We start from the raw sequence: 18,101 nt of genomic DNA, 5'->3' as shown, positions 1-18,101 counted from the left end.
TCCATACCCCTCCATGGCATATACAGGAGTTCGAGATTCGTTTGATACAACATCCAACATGCTTGGCGGGAAACACAGCGAACTCAAACCGGGCTGCTTGCAACATCAAAATTCAAGGAAATAAATTGACATTATTGAAAAAGTTAATAATTCGAGCTCTTACGGCCCATTAAATTAAATATTAAAATACTTGTAGCCGGTAATGATGCTTCGCCACATTAACGGCATGAATCCGAAATATTACCAAGCCTATTTAAAGGTAGAAAAGGCAATTGGGTAATAGTTTATCTATAGAAACAAATATGAACATAATGTATGGGTTTCCTGAACCAATCGCACCCATATACCAATGCACAACTCAAGAAAACAAAACTACTTTTACCTTTGCAGAGACACTGCCTTATCGGAGACTTCCCCCACAACTGTAGAACAAGCCTCTTGCACCCGATAACGCAGAGCTAACTTTCACACATACTCAGGTACATCCACCGAAAGGCAACAGGTAACGGCAGTCAACGTGAACCGCCGCACAGTGGGCTGCCAGCGAGAAAAGAGGTGGCAAAAAGCAAAAGACTTGAATGAGCGAATTGGTTCGAGTTGCAAGCACCAATCCTCATTCAACCTCAGTGTACTTCAAGAAAAAATAATTCTACTTTAGCTTGCTTAGGTTCCAAATGTCCCCACGGTGCACCGCTGATAAGACCAGCACGCACATGGCGACATTCCAGAGTGTCGAAGTTCCTACGATCAACAAATATGTATGGCTAGAACCCGGCTCTGAATAACTCCACTGCTGGTTGTTTGTTTAGATATCCAATCGGGCCATCGGGCGGGCATCGAGAAGCGGTAGGAGGAGGGGCGGGAGCGGCCAATGGCCCGCGCACAGTTCGATATCCGATACCTGATACGTATCCGAAAGCAAAACAAAAACAATAAGGTGACCTGCTCTATTTGTTTATCTATCTGCAGCGGTGCAGCGAGGGGCAGAACAAGCAAATCGTGCAACGTTCAGAGTGGCTCCATCTAAGTGGCGACTCCACCCTCTCCCTCTACCCACCGCCTGACTCCCAAGCTATGCGTAATCCCTTCGACTTAATAAGCCACGTTTCTGTCCAACTATTTGATCTGGATTTGGAATCGGTAGGTGTTAAGTGCCCCTCCCCAACACCCCCCCTAACGAACGTCTCACTTCCCTATGCAAATATTGACAGGCGGCCCATTCGTGTGCGTAATTTGCCTCAATTTATTGTTGTTTGCTCAACGTTTTCCCCCATGCATTTCTATCTGTCTTTAGGCACCCCCCCTTTCTCTCCTTCTCTCTTTCTCTTCAACATACTTTTTCTCCTTTTCTGGTTCCGTAATAAATCACAAAATTAGACAGAGTGCTGGGAAGAGAGAGGCATAGAGAGAGGGAGGGAGGGAGAGAATATCGCCTAATTGGTGTATTGATTTTTGTTTTTTCCTTACGGCCTCTAAGTGTGAATTATGGCGAGACGGGAGGAGGTGCGTTGGGATGGCGCCAAACGGGAAAAATAAAACTATCAGCTTATCGGGTTGGAGAGCTGAAATGTTATATGCGATTATGGACATACATTTGTACACTTGATGGAATGCTTTAAGAGCGGAATATCATCATACACAGATTATAAATTCCATTCGGACTTTAGAAGGCTTTAATTTCAGTTTCAAAGTCCCTAAAAAAAAAAACAACCAAAACGAAGCCAATAAATTCTCCAAAAAGAAAATTTGCAGATGCATTCCACGACCAAGGGTATTCCAGTTCTATCCCAATCCCCACCCAACATTTAGTTTTGATCTGCGTTAATTTTCCTTATCTAAATTTTGGAATACTTTTACGTTACGCATTTTTTCGTTGGCGAGTCCATAATTCACTGCAGTTTAAAATATTTAAAAACTTTCGACACGTTTATCCCGCACTAAGACCAGCACCACCCAAATACAGCCAAAAACCCTTTAGCACCCCCAAAATCCGCACTCATTCCGGCTGGTCTACTGGTTCTGGTCTACTTTAATGCCGTATATCATGTGGTGTAACCATGGCCAAGGACATTCACCATATGCGAGCATGCATAAAAACGCAATAATAACAGACCCACCCCGCTGCCGCCCCTTGGCTTTGGGTAGAAGCATCCGAAATAGCAGAAATACTTTGGTCACCGCGGGTGCGAAACATTTTTTTGCACTTTTCCCTTCTTTTTTTTGCGGGGAAAAGCTGAAGCAAAAAGGGAAAAGCCAGAAAAAGCAGCACATTTTTGGACTGGGGGCGCTTTAGCCTGGCTTTTGCTGTGAGTGTGTTTGTCTCCACTCCACTCCACTCCACTCTCTTTTGCGCTGCGAGCCATTCAAGGCAACTCCCATCCGGCCGAAAGTCTCTTTCATGCGTTTTGTCGTGCGGCAAGTGCGGCAAGTGTGGCTGCAACGGCCGCGACGGACGCAAGAGCAAGCTGGGGGATTCGGTATCCATCGTCATTGTCGGGTTAACAAACACAAGCAAAACCAAACCCAATTCATCCACTCATCCACCTACACGCAAAGAGGAATATAAACAGGAGAAAGAAATGTTTCGGCTATAATAACGCTGAGTATCCCGAAACTGGCATGGACTCGGGGAGTTCCCTGTGTGCAGAGCTGTGAAAAATGTCCTAAAACCTAAAGGATATTCGGATTTAGATGTAGAAACTGACTTCCAAGCGATTAGCTGCCATCTTTTAGGTGCTGCTGGAAGTAGAACCACAAAATTACGAATATTTTGGCATAAACCTCATGCAACATTCCTCTAGAACTCCCGAAATTGTCTGCAAATACTGGCAGGGTATCTCTACAGTTTTCTTTTTAACTTGCGAACAATATGTGTAAAGTTTAAGTGAAATGCAGACTGGAGTTTGCATGGGGGAGAAGGAACTACAGCCGCACAGTTGTTGCTTCTGCGAGTCCTTGCTCCGTTCACTCATTCAGGATAACATCAGCAAATGAGATTAGGAAGGACATTCGCGTATTTAACACGGGCAGACCGACAGAGACTGAAACTGCTACCCAATGGGAGTCCGCAGCTGCACTCGAAGGGAGACACAGAGACCCGAGTGGGAGAGGAGAGGAGAGTCTGTGTAGCTGGTAACCAGTAGGATATCCTGACTGCCTGTTAGACAGTCGCACAGTACAGACCCTCCACAGGGGGTCCATTCGGTGGGGTTTTTCGCCAAAATGTTCAACAGGGGAATACATATATGAGTGGGGGAGGAGGAGGGAGCGACTGGGTCCTGCCTGCTAATATTGTGTACCGCGCTTAGCGCCTCTGTTGTCATTGCAGGAAGCTGCAACAGTTTGAGGCATTGTAATTGCTTTTTTGTTTGTCCCCGCGAGCCACGAGACGAGGCTGGGACGCGGGCTGTGCTGCAAATTTCTAATTAGATTTTTTGATTTTTTTTCTACCATTTGCATGGAGATTTTTTTCGTGTCCAGCGCCTGAGGTTTTCTGTGTTCCGACACTCGCCTCAACTTGGGCCCGGCTGGCTGGTCCTTCGACAAACACATTTGTTAACGAGTTAAAGCGAAGATAAAGAGCAAGTTATGGGCCTTGACAAATTGTTCGATGGTTATTTTGGGGCGGGGGAAAGATTCAGCTCAGATACGGAGAGAAGCGATTTCTTTTGGTCACAGACAGAGGCAAAGTTTTTGACTAAAACTTGGTAAAACATTTCCAGAAAAAGGTAACTTTAAGGGCAACTCATTTTAACAGCCCAAAGTTGGTTTTAAAGACCAAATTTTATGTGTGATCGCTGGAGAAGATTTGAAATTAAATGAATCAAATGAAAAGATACACAGACCGCAAACAGCTGCTGCAAGTTCTTGGCCAACCTCAGCATAACATAAAAGAAAAGAAAAGAATCCTATACTCGTAGTGCTCGTATAATTAAATACATTCCGTGCAGCCCATTGCGGGGGAGCGAACCAAACCACGGCCCAAAAAAAGACTCGCTTCTCGGGGCTCGGCTCGGCAAGGGAGAAAACGTTGCTGCAATTATGAAATTTCAGACATTTCAGCCACAACCCTCTATGCACTGTCTCTCACTCTCTCCCTCCTTTTGTTGTCCACAATGTGATGGCTGGTGGCCAGAAAAGTTTTGTTTTGGCTTGCAGAACATGAGACGAGTGTCCATGATATGGGAATACTCTCATGGAACATGTAAATGCGGCTGCTTGGGGAGGTTTCTACTCTGGCCTGGGGAGGTTTGTCCTGAAATCAAATTGCGCTTTTGATTATGAAATCAGATGCCTTTTTTTTGTGGCAGAGATGGCTAAGTGCAGCCAAAACACATTAAATTTCGATAATTGTTGAGGGTTGTAGCCGCTCCTTTTTTTTGTACTTTAGCTTATTGTATTCTACTTCGAATTGGGTCCTAAAGTTACTTGAAAGCTGCCTCGATTTGCTCTTAAAATTTGTCAGCCATTAAAGCCGCTTTTCCTGCAACTAGCAATAAGCCATAAAACTTAATTGAATGAATGAGTATAAATTCCCTTAGAAATGTAATTGAAAGTACGTTTCACAGCAGCCCTTGTGTATCCTTCGGCGACTGACAAATAGAACAACAATATTGAAAAACCAAGAGTGGAGTTGGCTCCGGCAGCAACCACACAGCATCAATTATAAATGCACTCGATAAATTATTTCCAAGTATTAACTTGGCTTTACGGCACTTCAACAGCAGCAGCAGCAGCATCAGGACAGGTGGCAAAGCACACACACACAGACCTGATTTATGTATACATATGTGTACGAATACATATGTAAGCTTAAGCCACCTTTCGTGTATTTACAAAATAATTTTTGTTTGCTTCAGTTTGTAGCAAGTTTTCCATCGAAGACGGGCAGGAAGCTTCTCCTGCTTGAGAGCTTTGTGTTCTCCCATTTTTGCTTACTTTCATGCTGCGGGACTTGCAGCTGCTCCTGTTCGTGTTGGCATTAAGCACTGCCGCTTGGTCTGCTCGGCTCCTGCCCGACATGCGTTTCCTGGCCACCTGCGAGACCTCTGTGGCTTCCACCAGCACTGGCACCTTTTGGCTTCTGACAGTTCTCACTCCGTGTTTCCTCTCCCTCTCCTTTCTCTCTTCGCTGTTTGATTTTTCATTAAGTTCCCTGTTGAAGCACCAGCGTAAGTTTTTTCCTCTTTTTCTGGGTATCGTTAGTAAGAATTATTTTCAATTAGCCGGCAACATGACTGCGGAGCAGCCAAATTGATGGGCCACAGTCTTACGCTTGCTTCTTTTCCTTGCCATTTTTCTTATTTTCTCAGTGGCTTTGGGTATTAAAATGCATAAAAAATAGCAAATAGCCAAAGCAAACATCGAAGATGTTTTTTCTGGTTTCGAATGCATTTACTTTTAGTTCCTTGAAGCCAAAACAAATATTATTATGTGCACATGTATTTTGTTTGTGATAAAAAGCCCAAAAACCTATTGGTCAAAAACTGAAATTATTTTCTAAACTGCGCAACAAAATGTCTAACCCTGCAGAACTCTGAACTCTGCTGGAAATATGCTCAGTAATAGCTCTACCGAATATCCATTTAGAAACATTTATTATTGCTTTTAATACAATTATTGCATTCAAATGCAATTTTTACATAGAGCCAATCAATTTCGAAGAGGAAATTTAGGCAATAAAATAAATATTTCGTTGCAGAATGCAAGCTTCTTTGGTAGCCAAAAACTTGTTGCTTAGTGTGCCAAAGTTCTGATTGAATGTTTTAATAATTCCCCAACAAATTATGCGCACACATGCTGTGACCAGGCATAGGCATATCGGAGCTTTGTTTGCCAAACATGTTTATTGACTGAACGCATTTCGAATGAGCGATGTCCAAAGCTGACACTTTTTCCAATATCAATTAGTTGGTTACTTAGTTTTCTGTCTATTTATACACTTTTTTGCATTAAAAAGCCCGTTTTGTGCCGTGCTCAAATCTCAATTGGATTCGATTATCTGAAACCCCAAAAGCAGGCAGCGGCCCAGTGCACTGGCGGTGGTCCCTCTCGGGTTGTAGTTTTTGTTTGTTCCCCAAACAATTGCATAACAATGCGGTGGGCGTGTGAAGACTCCTGGGCCTTAACTTAAGCCTAACTGGGGGGGGAAAAAAAGAGGCAGGCACACAAACTTTACCCATTCGCCCCATTCAAATGCAAATCCGTGCGCAAATCTTCAAATGACTTCGATTGGTTTTCTGGTTTCGGCTTTTGTTTGTGGCTGAGGACACTGCCGCTGGGTCTCTTGGAGCACTCCTAATCAGAGTTCAGGGCAAACATGTAAATGCATTAAAACAATGGCCAGACCGGCAGACCGCACAGCATTTTAACGAATTCTCCCAAAACAGAATTGAGGAGAAATTTAATTTGGAGCCAAGTGTCTGGGTGCCTTGTTCGGGCTCGAAAACTTTATGAGCGAAGCTTCCATTTGCATTTTGTGTGTGGGAATTCGATTTCCGCTTGGTCAAGTGACATGATTGATACTCTGGGGCGTCGGGCGTCTGGTTGATTCCTGGGCATTGCCAAGCCTGTTGCCTCGGGGCTGGAGCAGGGCGTAAGAACAACACCAGAAGCTTTGACACGCCGAAACGAGCAGCAGGAGACGGCGACACGAACCACAAGCGGCACAAGGACATGCAACGGAGCTAGATGGAAGCATTACATATATGTGAGCTGGCGACAGAGGTGGAGTAGACAGCGCTGAGATATGGAACACATTGCAGCGCACACAAAAGTTTGTAAAATGATTTTTGAGGCCAGAGGCGGCAAAGGCTTAAGCTTAAATCCGTTGCAGAACCGAACAGCAGCCTCAACGGCGCTTAAAGTCTGCTCGAGACTCTGGGAACTTGTGAGCCAAGGAAAAAGATGTGCGGAAGCATCGGTTACCCATTACGGGCAATACACCCACTTTTGTGCCATCAAAGTGTGTGTTCCATATCTGCATTTTGTGTGGCTTTCATTGCGCATAAAGGCTGTGCCAGCCACAACTGAAATGCGTTTGTTTGAGGCTCGGGCTCAGACTGCAAACAATTAAGTTTGCATCCGTGGCTTGACACTTTTATTTGCTTGTGGCTGGCCAAAGGCACACCCAAAAAATGGAGCAGACACGTACAAAAACATGTGCCCCATGTCAGTGGCAATTTTCAGTTTTTTGGCAACTCCACACACACAATTCCACAGAGACTTTCCCCCTGCCCGCGGCTGTCAGTTGCAGTGGCAACTTGAATAAAATGTACTTGCAATAAATTTGCCACAGCTTCACAGATGCAGCTCCTGTTTCCTTTTTTTGGCCAGCCACAAGGCACTCGTCCGATTTAAATATTTAATCTGATTTCATGTTTCAATGCGTTGCAATGCAAACTCACAATAATGCTGAGTACAAGAGCCTTTGCAATGCTGTTGCAGCTCCCTCAAGTGTCTTCTGGTAGCCACTTGAATTGCACCTAAAACACTCTGGAATAAAGCGGCTTGCTCGGGAAATTATGGCCAAGCGTATGTGGAATTTACGGCAAATATTTGAAGCACTCATAATTACAAATTTCTAATGAATGGCCACTTTGGGGCTCTGAGTAGAGCATTAACAAGAGAAGTCATTTATTTCCAATGTATTTAAAGTTCACTTTAAAAGTAAATTGAAACTGTGTCTATCACAGGGATTTTAGGCCACGTTTTGCATACAATTTAAGCGAAGATTGGCAGCAATATTGGAATATTATTCACTACATTTTAGACCAAATTTGTTGGAACTTCTTCAAGTATCTGCATCAAGATTCGCTTGTTCCTTGATATTCTTAAATTATTATTACTATTATTTATTTGCTAATTAATTTACTACACAAAATAAAGCCTCAAATTCCCTTTGCCCATACCAACGGCCACCCTACAACTCTCCCCTATCGGACCTCTTCATATTCTCCACCATGCCGTCGTAGAGCAGGCTGTTGATGTCATTTGCCCAAATGAAATCCACGTGATTGAACTTCTCGTATGGAATCAGACCGTCGTGCACCACATTGGGCAGCGCGTCGCGCAGGCGTTCCACATCCCTGACCGCTGTGAGGAGATCGTTCTTGCTGTAGTACAGAGCCACCTTGCAGTCGACATTGGACAGATTATACTGTGGCGGGGTGTCGGAGCCGTGCCGGCGACGATTCTCCACAGCGCTGTAGTAGTCGTACTTGTAGAAGCCACCGCTGTGGACCAGCTGTGTGTAGTGCCCCAGGGACTTGAGCGAGGAGCCAGCGACGTGTCGCACAAATAGCGGCACGAGTGTGGCATTCAGTTGCTGGGCATCGACGCCCATCAGCTGCAAAAGGAAGTAGTTGCAGGTGTTGCGGAAGGCAAAGCTGCAAATCTGATAGAAAAGTCTTTGAAAGACTTCGCCCTCAGGAGGGAAATCGTAGATGCCGAGAGCTCTGGCATAGAACTGGAAAATAGTCATAGATGTATGGTAAGTAAGGGTTGGATGGATGATTCTACTTACTGTCAAAGGTCGCACGTATTTCGAGGCAAACAGGACAAAGGGTGACCCCACATAATCGCAAAACACGACCGGAGCCAGCGCCTGCATCAGTTTGATCTTCTTCATGTAGCTGGGCCGCTCACTGCCCATTACCATAAAGGATGTCGTGCCCTGCGAGTGGCCAATGTAGTGCAGCTGCTCGTAGCCCTTGGTCATGGCCAGAACATAGTCAATCGCGGCCGGCAGGTCGTACAGCCCGACCTCGTGGAAGGAAAAGTCCCAGAACTCGCGCATATTCCGCTGGTAGCGCTTGTGCTTCCGCGAGTAGCGATTGCCCCGCGTGTTGAGCAGCCAAACGTCATAGCCCAGATCGCTCAGCCTGTAGGCCAGCGACTTCTTGGGTCCCAGTATGAGATATCCCACCGAGCTGTCCTCCAGCCCATGGACCATCAGCACGGGCTGCGCGCCCGGCTTCGGTATGCGATGTGCCGTGAGCACAAAGCCATCCTTGGTCGTTATTTTGTGTATTTCCGCGCTGTAGCCATACTTCCGGATCAGATCTGGCTAAAAGGGGAAATGTTATTAGCGGATCGCAGGTTTCTATCCTCTTCGCTTTACCGCCGGCAAGTTGGCATCCTCTAAAATGGTTTTATCATATTTGATGATATCCGAAGTGACGCTCAAGCAAAGCCAGCACAAAGTAGCACAAAATAACATTAAATTCCCGCTGCTGGCTATCATTTTTTTGGTCTGTGGAAAACCTTCAGTTGGTGCAATTTTCCACATGCACTGTCAACCGAGAGAGCGGCAGCCGGAATAGAGTTTGTGGCAGAGCACAATTAATTGGCCAATCAAGTGCTAGAGTCAAGATCTATTTCTATTAACGTTGCATGCCACATCTGTGTTTGCACTTGCTTGTTTCACTTGAAATATTTATTGCTATTTGATTCAATTATGCTGCAAATAAATCGTTGAAAAGTGAACTTCATTCGGTTATCAGTACTTTTTGATGTACCAAAATAATGAAATATTTTTGCCTGTCTCCAATATCCTTTTCTACATCTGGAGTGTTCACTTTTTAAGCGTTGCTTTTATTTTGGAATCAGAACTATTCCCGCTGCGCGATCGACTGCCACTGAGCGCTCGTATCCAGTGGGATGCCTTATTTGATGCCAACTAATTTTAGTTGTCGAGGCTTATTAAGTCTCTCTCTCCCCTCCTTGACCCGCATTGCATTGCCGACTGCTCACGAGCAAATCAGGGCAATTAATATGCATAATATTGTTAATTCTGATTGTTTGGAATGCATTAAACAAGTTTTGTTTGCCACCCAGTGGGGTAGCTGGAAGCGGCAGTAGAACAAGTTAACAGTCGCCTAAGGTCGGGGCGAAATTGTTGGGCGAAAGCGGGCAAAATCTCCAATCAACGAGTAAATCACAAATAATTGTGCAAAGCTGACGGCTATGACACTGGCACTGGATGTGTGATGCAATTGAAGCTGCTACTAGAGCTGCTACTAACACTAAATTGAAGCTATTATTAGGCTTATATTATGGAGGTTGCGGCGAGAAATATCTGTAACAGATTCTCAGCATTTATTTCTACATTTATTACTGATGGAAGCTGCTGCCAATTGAGTTGCATGAACGCTGCTGGGGAGACTTTTACTTGGGGAAACTCTTTCCCAATTTTACAGCACAGAAAATGATCAGAATTGATGGGTAAACGTTCGTTTATTTATATTTTTATATATGTATGTACACAAGTTAGCCAAAGTAAAGTAAATCCAAATAAATACCTAACTGTACGCTGCTTATATTGTAATTATTTAGACTATAATTTCTACTTCTACTTTTACTTCTAGCTTTGTTTCCACCCCTCATATAACCGAGTTCTCCTGATTTCGCATATTCTCCAGCATGCGGTCCCACAGCAATTCCCTGCCATTGATGGCCCATATGAAGTCCAGGTGATTGAACTCCGGATCGTCCACCAAATACTTTGTCACCACATTGGGCAGCTTGCTGTGCAGCATTTCCACATCTTCGGGCGGCGCCAGCCAATCGTTTTTGCCATAATAAAGCGCCACCTTGGCCCGCACATTCTCCAGCTTGTATGAGGGGGGATCTATGTGGCCATAACGCCAATGATTCCGCAGCCAGCCATAGTCGAACTGTCTGAAGGCGCCCGATCTGTTCAGTTGGCCAAAGTGTTGCATTTGCTTGGTGGAAGCGCCGGCCGGGGAGTGGCCCACAATCACAGGCAGCATCGTCTCGTTCAGTTGCAGCTTGTCGAAGCCAGTGGTGAGGAAGATCACATTCGAGCAGATCTCCTTGGTAATGGTTGTCTCGTCGCAAATGAAGCGATTGAACATGCTGATGAACTCGTTCTTGGGCAGAAACTCGTGGACGCCAATCAGCTTGAGGACCACCTGAAAGGGAGAGGGAGCGAGTCGAAAAGTGAGTTCGAATTTCGAATTTCGAAGTGGTTTGTGGATAGGATAAGGAACAGGAATAGGAAGGGGTAACTTACGCTCACCGATAAATGCCACTCGGCCAAGAAGTTGACGACAGGACTGCGGCAATGCTTGAGGAAGGCCACCGGTGCCAGAGCCTGCATAAACACGATCTTATCCATGTACTCGGGCTTCTCACTGGCCATGATCCAGAACACAACCGAGCCCTGCGAGTGGCCAATGTAATGCAATTGGCTGACATCCGTGTGGTTGAGCACAAAGTCTATTGTGCTGGGTATGTCGTGCTTGCCCATCTCATGGAACGTAAAGTCCCAGAACTTGGCATGGCGCGTACTGTACTTCACGTGCTTCCTGGAGTACGTATTGCCGCGCACGTTGGCCATCCAAACATCGTAGCCCTGCTCATAGAGCAGGTAACCTTTGGGTGGGGAGAGAACAGTTATATCTGAATGTTGGATGGAGCAAAGTGCTGGCCGCTTACCCAAGCCTTTGTTGGGTCCCATCATCACCCAAGTGGCCGAACTGTCCAGCAGGCCGTGCACCAGGAGCACGGGCATTGCGCCAGGCCGCGCGATTCTGTGCAGAGTGAGTATGTAGCCATCGTCGGTCTGCACGGTATGATTCTCCGCGGGGTAGCCATACTTTTGTATCAAATGGAGCTGAAAAGTGTGTAAATTTTGTGAGAATTATGTGATAATTGCTGCAATTATAAAATATTCCTCTAAATCGATTGCCAAGTGACTGTGAATATAAATTATCAGTGAATGACTATTGCAGATTAATCTTTAACTCCAAGTCGGAGGAACATTGCTCTTTGTCACGTCCTCACCTTTAGACTAGGCCATAAAAATCAATATATACAAATAAATTAAAATATATTCGAATATTTGAGTACTTTTTTTGAGGCAAATAACTGTCGCTGTACTTTAGACTTGAAATTTTTACAAATTCCCACAGCTATGGCGTCATAATGGCAGTTAATAATAAATACTTTCGACGTAAATATAACGATGATTGATCAAACAAATCAGATGCGCACAACGAGATGTTCAACACTATTTTAGCTACTGTTTAAAGTTAGTTTCACTTCAGTTTGCTTACCGTGTCCAAGTGCGAATCTTCCAAAATATTTGGATCCACATCGCTCTCTATGCGCAAGTTGCTGTCGCCGACTATCGAGCGTCCCAGCCAGCTGGGGGACTTGAATTGGACATTGAAGAGGGTGAGGTTGCCCAGCACCATGGACAAACCAGCGCTGATCTCCCGCTGCAGCAGGCACAGGCACAGGGCGCTGATGAGCAGATTCGCTGACGATGATAATGACATATTTGTAACTGTACTCTGTGCTCCCTCTCGTTGTGGGATGTGTTAGCTGCGCTCGGTTCGAGTCACAAGTGTCGACTGGCGGCAGTTTCAATTTGCAAGCGACAAAGAAACTTTCTGCGGGAGAGAGAAATTCGACACTTACACACACGATTGAATATTTGTACTTGTACTTGCTGATGTATGTATGTATGTACATATGTACAATACTTTTTTCAATTGAATTGAATCACCGAAACAGTAAAATATTGGTCAGGCTCAGCGATAACCCCTGCCTTGGCTGCCTTCGTCACTTGCTGATAAGCCGCGCCGAAGAGTCCGGCTTCGGATTCGACGATCTTGACTTTGACTCCGCTTACGCACGAGATGTCAAGCCGCCTCTCGACAATCAACAAAAACTGAAGATGTTATTTTTTTTGGCAGTCTACCTTGGCTACCTTGCCCCGACCTATAAACAAAATCTATAAACAAACAACTCAACATGTTGCCAAGCCAATTGATTTTGTAATATTTGTGTTTTGCCCTAAGCAGCTCTCCCGATCAGCTACCTATACCGATGCATAGACATTTGTTGTTGCTGGACGGTAACAAGTTGTATTTTTTATATTTATTACAAACTCGCTTATAAGTGTATTCGTTTTTTTAATTGATTATGTCTAGGGTACGAGTATTTATTATAGGGTACATATAATTCCGCATATAAATGGAATTGCTGCAGCCTGCCCAACACTTGACCTAATAATTATAATCTTGAATAAACCCATTCCCAGCTGATTAGAAAAATGATTAATAAGGTCAAATGTTTTAGTAGTGAGTAAATTCACTCGAAAGAAAACAAAGTTCGCAGCTGAGGCTATAATGCCTTGAAATTGAGCCAAATTATTTATTCTCAATAGTTTGCAACTAAAATTTAGTGCTAATTGAATTTGATTGAAAGGTCCCATTAATAGTTTTTATTTTTATTCTTAAGCTCGCATATTATCCAACTTGTTTATTTACTCACTGAAGCGGAACCTCCCGCAATCGTGTATGAATGTCGCTGTGCAGTCCACTCATTAAATTACTCATTTATTGCCCACAAAATAAAAAAGATTACTTGGTGATTATTTCCTGATCAAAGTTCAATTAACTACGCTAGAATGGAAGCCGTGTAGGTATTATTTCCAGTCATTAATAAATATTTACATACATACAGTTTTGTACACATGTTTGTGCACAATTTATCGCACTTTAATAGGAGCTTGACAAACGAATTTAATTTTAGACATATTTCATTTTCTGACTGCAAACAATAATGCAATAATAGATGAGCCGGAGATAGTACGAGAGAGAACCACAGTTGGATTGAGAGTCGGCTTATCGCACTGCACAGCAGGGGGGAGTTGAGTGGAGCTAAGCCCGAACCCGACCCCGAGCCCGAACCCGAACCGAGCGTTATTCAATTATTAAGTGTGGCTTATTCTGCATTTAACGAGCAAACAAACGCATGCCCAAGCATAGCCAGAGATATGTATATACACATGTACATACATACATACATTGTATACATACACATGTATGTATGCATGTTTATGGTGGCAGCAGCGACTTCTCTGCTCTGCCATCCATATGCAAAATAGCACAAACAATGTGCAGTTCATTAAATGAGCTGTTGAGCATAAATATGCATATTATTTCCCCTCACCCAATCAACCTTTGCAATGTCAGCCGCTTCGTTCCTACGGACTGCAGCATTATCATATCAACAGCGTTTCGGCTTGAAACTTGTTTTCGGGTCTGGCAACATGCTGCCCACCCAGCGATGTTGCTGAGAGTTAATCAAACTCCCTTCTGGACAATCCGATGACATTTGAAATAGATTTTCACATTATTTACACTGCGGTTAGCAATCGAATGCAAATATCCGAATTCCCAAGCTAACCACTCGAATCTATGACATTTTTAGCCTTTCAAATAGCCATCTGGGCATTTGGGGGGGTCGTCACCGCAGGCCGCAAACAATCGACTGACGCAAAGAGTGGCATGTTGCCACCAAAAGTTCTATTCAAACTTTTAATAGTTGCGGAAGTTGAACGTAGAGAGAGAGAAGGGGCCAGGGAGCTGGTGAGATTTTAAGTCAAATATTCTTTGAAAATAATTTTCAGCCTGATAGAGATTTGAGATAACTTAAATCCGAACAAATCAAATTCATATTTAACGATATTCCATCAAGGACATAGCCAACCAACTGAGACGATTATTTATTGTGGTATTTTCTTAACTACACCTATAAAATCTATCAGAATTTCCAGCAACAAGTTTATTTTCTTAGCTTTAATATCCAATACTTTAACAAGGATAAGTTTCGTGGCAAAACACCGGAAAATCGGCCACTTGAAAGCCTTCAAAGGGCGGGCAACCTACTAAACACTCAACAGCTGGAAGGGGGAAAAGAAATCAATGTGGGATGCGGGCGTCTGAGGCCCCTGGGAGTCGTGTGAGAGAAGAAAAATTTAGCAAATATGCGAGTCTGAGCTGTAAGTGCTCAGTGTGTCAATGTGGCAAATGTATCTTTGTGTATATTCACCTCGTTGCTAACCCTCCGAACACGTACTCGACGCCCGGCGCTCGCTGCTTGCTCGGATCAATTTTCAGCACAAGATTTATGCGCTTGCCAAAAAGGGGGCCATAAAATATTTATTGTTTTCGAGTTGCACGGCCCTGATAAGCAGCAGCAGCATCCCGATAAGCATGAGGGCAGGCCCAAGGATACTCGTGAGGGGCCAGTCGAGAAGCTGAACAAAGAGCAACAGGAACAAGGGGCTAAGTGGCGCACACCAGGACACGGCTCCGGCTTCTTATCCTGTAATGCGATACGAGTTGGGTGAGCCAGGGCAGAGCAGAACCGTGAAATATTACCTTTAAATAAGAATTTATTTTCATGCTAAATTCGAAATTTAAATGAGAATACGCTGCATATCCCGTCTATTCCTGGAGCATAAAGGCGAACACAGAAATCAATTTCAATTTCAAAAGAGCAATCAAAGAAGAAAGGATTTTTGGATTGGCTTTCAAGGTTTATAAACAGGCACGTAGAGAAGTTCAATTAAACTTGCTTTATGTTGATCATTTGTCTACAGTTAATGGCACTATCACAGTAGATTCCCTCATAAAACCCAATTGATGACCAAAACCTGGAAATTCTTTGCTATTCAGGTAACTGCTCTCTTTTTGCAACGTGTAAATTTCCCGCACACATGTTTCACATTCAAATTTTGTTTCCTCTTCAATGTGTCTGAGCTTGCGTTAACCCTTCAGTGGCCGCAACATCTCCCAGCGATTTATACAAATAATTAACTGTCAACTGCAGGCAGCAGTCCGCTGGCGGAATTTTCCGCATACCTTCCCCTTCCTTCCGGCTAAGCGACACCTTGAGGGATCAGCAACAACACGAACCACTCCCCACGACTCAACTCTGTTGAAATTATAGGCAATTTTCGTTTGGCATTCCGAAAAATGTGAAAAATGAAAAATATAAATAAATGTTGATGATTGTTTGGCAGCCATGGGTGGCAGCTAGAGTTACGGAGGGGCGGAGGGACAGGGGTGATTTGTAAAAATGTGCGAGAAAAATGATTTTTGCACGCCTCAGAGCAGTTGACAGGCTCAACCATCAACCAGCCATCATCCAGGAGCCGAGAGCCCCGAGCCATCATCCACTGCTGGCTCCTCTCTCGGCTGCCGAAGTCATTAACTCGACAAACCGCGTTGCCGTTAGCCTAGCAGCCAGTGATGGCAGACGGAATTCGTGAGATTTTGCCAGTTGAGTGTAGAATTTCGGGCGCTGTCTGATCCGAAAGAAAACGAAACGTAAGCAACCAAATTGTAAGTTTACTGGAATATCTTAATAAGTAAATGTCATACCCATGTGAATACCCAAGTACATACATATGTTTATGTAGGAATTATCGTAATAATCGCTATATCGAACACATATCGTCAGCGTTACATTCGCATCACTGACGTGGGCACGTCGATGCTGGCAGAGGCGAGTTATGTGTAAGTGGAGCGGAAGTGCACACACAGCATACACACAGCCTTTGTGGGATGGGGCGGGGGAAGCGGTGAGGCAAAGGCAACTCGAAAAATGTTAAGGCATTCGTTATGTCAACAAGCAACAATAAGAGAGGGAGTCAGAGAGAGGGAGCGACTGAGAGACTGCTGAGAGGGAGTGGAAGAGGGGAAGAGGGGAAGAGGGAGAGTTATTCTTGTTAGGCACATTACATCACTCATTTTGAAGCAGGCTTGCCGTGCATGTCCGTGCCTGTATGTGTGTTTGTAATTGTAAGTCAGGAGCTTCCTAACGACCAACTTGCTTCTCCATTCCTGTTCCCCACTTCCTCACTCCGCACCGCTGCACCGTTCTGCTTATATTTTTAATGAAGTGCAGCTCCTGTTTCTGCAATGGCCCCTCCCCAGCCACTCTCTCCGCTTGCAACTGCAGCCGAGCGACAAATGCCGCGCATTCTCATTTCCACAAACGTCTCGCCAGCTCTTGCGGTGGCTGCGACACTGGGACCTAAACCTGCTCTCCCGTACCCTTCTGCGGGCATCACGCTCTGCAGCCTCTTCTGCTTTGTGGCACGTTCATGGTCCCATTTTTTCCCGTGTTCTTTAAAGGTATACAAAGGTCTTGCTTCGCTGAATGTTAAGTGGCAAATACGTTAATTGGCCATTAAATGGATCTTTCAGGGTTGGGGCCAATGGTAAATGTTTTTCTTATTTTATTTGATGATTCTGTGTCTGTCTTTATAAAATTTATAAAAATATAAATTTAGTTTCCGCCAAAAACTGTTTCCTGAACTCCACTTTAAGCGTCGCAACCCCAAAAAGCAATTCCCCCATCCAAAGTTCCGCCCAGAAGTGATGTTGCGCACCCACCATCGGGGGCATTGTCTTTCCACCTGTGTCGCCTGCTGGCACAATCAACTAATAAACTCCCCGATGCCGGCGGAGACTCCAAAGTGATTATTGATTTAATTACACATCAAAGCAGCAAAGACGATCAACAGGGGGGCTGGGTGGGTGGCTGACTGTCTTTGCAATCAATGGACCTGTGGGAGAATCTTCGTCATCTGCTGCTGTCGTCTCACTGTGAGGGAGTAATAAGATGCTAATGAATTAATTTTCGCTAGAACTTTGCAATAAAGTTACTTTGCTCCTTCCCTGGCATGTCGTCCTGCCTGAACTGCTGCTGTTACTTAAAATATTAAATATCTTCATTGGCCCAAAGACATTCGGGCAAGTGCATTAAATTGAATGAACTCTTATTAGGTTGGAGCTGCAAAATGAATTATGCATTTAATATTATTATTAAACATTCTGGCAAACCCATCAAAGCCAACTCCAGATATTTGATATGGTTACATTTTAATCGTTTTTGCTGCTCCGTTTACACAGGGGAGGAGCTCTTCGAATTGAATACATTCCCTAAATAGTTGCATTTAACAAATATTTCGAAGGGGTGGCCGGTCCCTTTGAGAGGCAGTTACAGATGGGGAGCCAGAGTCGCAGTCGGAAGCAGGCAAAAGCAATTTCCTAGTCACAGATTTGATTTTGTTTGCCCAAGCGATGCGGCATGAAATCGTTTGCCAAATGCCGAATGCCACAGCGCTGAGATGTAACCCAGAGATACATTCGGCTAATGAAATGCACGCTATGCCCTTCCCGAGTGGGCCACAGGGCCTGCCGGGGCAGGGCTTGGCAAATAATCAACTCTGAAACATCAACAATAAGGGGGGCCATTGAAACAAACGTACC

The 18,101-nt window shown here is 44.4% G+C and overlaps 2 protein-coding genes across 3 annotated transcripts; both read right to left on the bottom strand.

Moving 5' to 3' along the window:
* Positions 1 to 7,631: 7,631 nt before the first annotated feature.
* Positions 7,632 to 9,431, bottom strand: LOC117900280 (lipase 1). The gene is made up of 4 exons (XM_034810593.1): positions 9,345 to 9,431; positions 9,122 to 9,301; positions 8,525 to 9,067; positions 7,632 to 8,467 (listed from the first exon to the last, which is right to left on the bottom strand). Exons 2-4 carry the CDS (start codon positions 9,287 to 9,289, stop codon positions 7,922 to 7,924), a joined length of 1,257 nt encoding a protein of 418 aa, XP_034666484.1. The 5' UTR covers positions 9,290 to 9,301; positions 9,345 to 9,431; the 3' UTR covers positions 7,632 to 7,921.
* An 825-nt stretch (positions 9,432 to 10,256) lies between these two features.
* On the bottom strand, positions 10,257 to 12,391 carry LOC117901646 (lipase 3-like). 2 transcript variants are annotated; one of them, XM_034812482.1, is made up of 4 exons: positions 12,081 to 12,391; positions 11,461 to 11,638; positions 11,042 to 11,397; positions 10,257 to 10,934 (listed from the first exon to the last, which is right to left on the bottom strand). In XM_034812482.1, the coding sequence occupies exons 1-4, from the start codon at positions 12,303 to 12,305 to the stop codon at positions 10,383 to 10,385; spliced, it is 1,311 nt and encodes a 436-aa protein (XP_034668373.1). In that variant the 5' UTR covers positions 12,306 to 12,391; the 3' UTR covers positions 10,257 to 10,382. The 2 variants fall into 2 exon arrangements, with proteins under 2 accessions (XP_034668373.1, XP_034668372.1); XM_034812481.1 differs by having other exon boundaries at positions 10,258 to 10,934; positions 11,036 to 11,397; positions 12,081 to 12,390.
* Between the last annotated feature and the right edge of the window lie 5,710 nt (positions 12,392 to 18,101).

Source organism: Drosophila subobscura, chromosome U (genome assembly GCF_008121235.1).
Source record: "Drosophila subobscura isolate 14011-0131.10 chromosome U, UCBerk_Dsub_1.0, whole genome shotgun sequence".
Classification (NCBI taxonomy): Eukaryota; Metazoa; Arthropoda; class Insecta; order Diptera; family Drosophilidae; genus Drosophila; species Drosophila subobscura.
The sequence above is the reverse complement of the archived record's forward strand: the minus strand, read 5'-3'. Positions and strand labels throughout refer to the sequence as shown.

What these genes read in the sequence shown, in the direction of transcription:
- LOC117901646 (XM_034812481.1), bottom strand. Translation starts at nt 12,305, where the DNA reads ATGTCATTATCATCGTCAGCGAATCTGCTCATCAGCGCCCTGTGCCTG. An exon ending in AAGATTCGCACTTGGACACG is followed by an intron (nt 11,639 to 12,080) that starts GTAAGCAAACTG and finishes CACACTTTTCAG; the next exon opens with CTCCATTTGATACAAAAGTA. An exon ending in GGGACCCAACAAAGGCTTGG is followed by an intron (nt 11,398 to 11,460) that starts GTAAGCGGCCAG and finishes CCCCACCCAAAG; the next exon opens with GTTACCTGCTCTATGAGCAG.
- LOC117900280 (XM_034810593.1), bottom strand. Translation starts at nt 9,289, where the DNA reads ATGTGGAAAATTGCACCAACTGAAGGTTTTCCACAGACCAAAAAAATG. An exon ending in AGGATGCCAACTTGCCGGCG is followed by an intron (nt 9,068 to 9,121) that starts GTAAAGCGAAGA and finishes TTCCCCTTTTAG; the next exon opens with CCAGATCTGATCCGGAAGTA. An exon ending in AATACGTGCGACCTTTGACA is followed by an intron (nt 8,468 to 8,524) that starts GTAAGTAGAATC and finishes ACTATTTTCCAG; the next exon opens with TTCTATGCCAGAGCTCTCGG.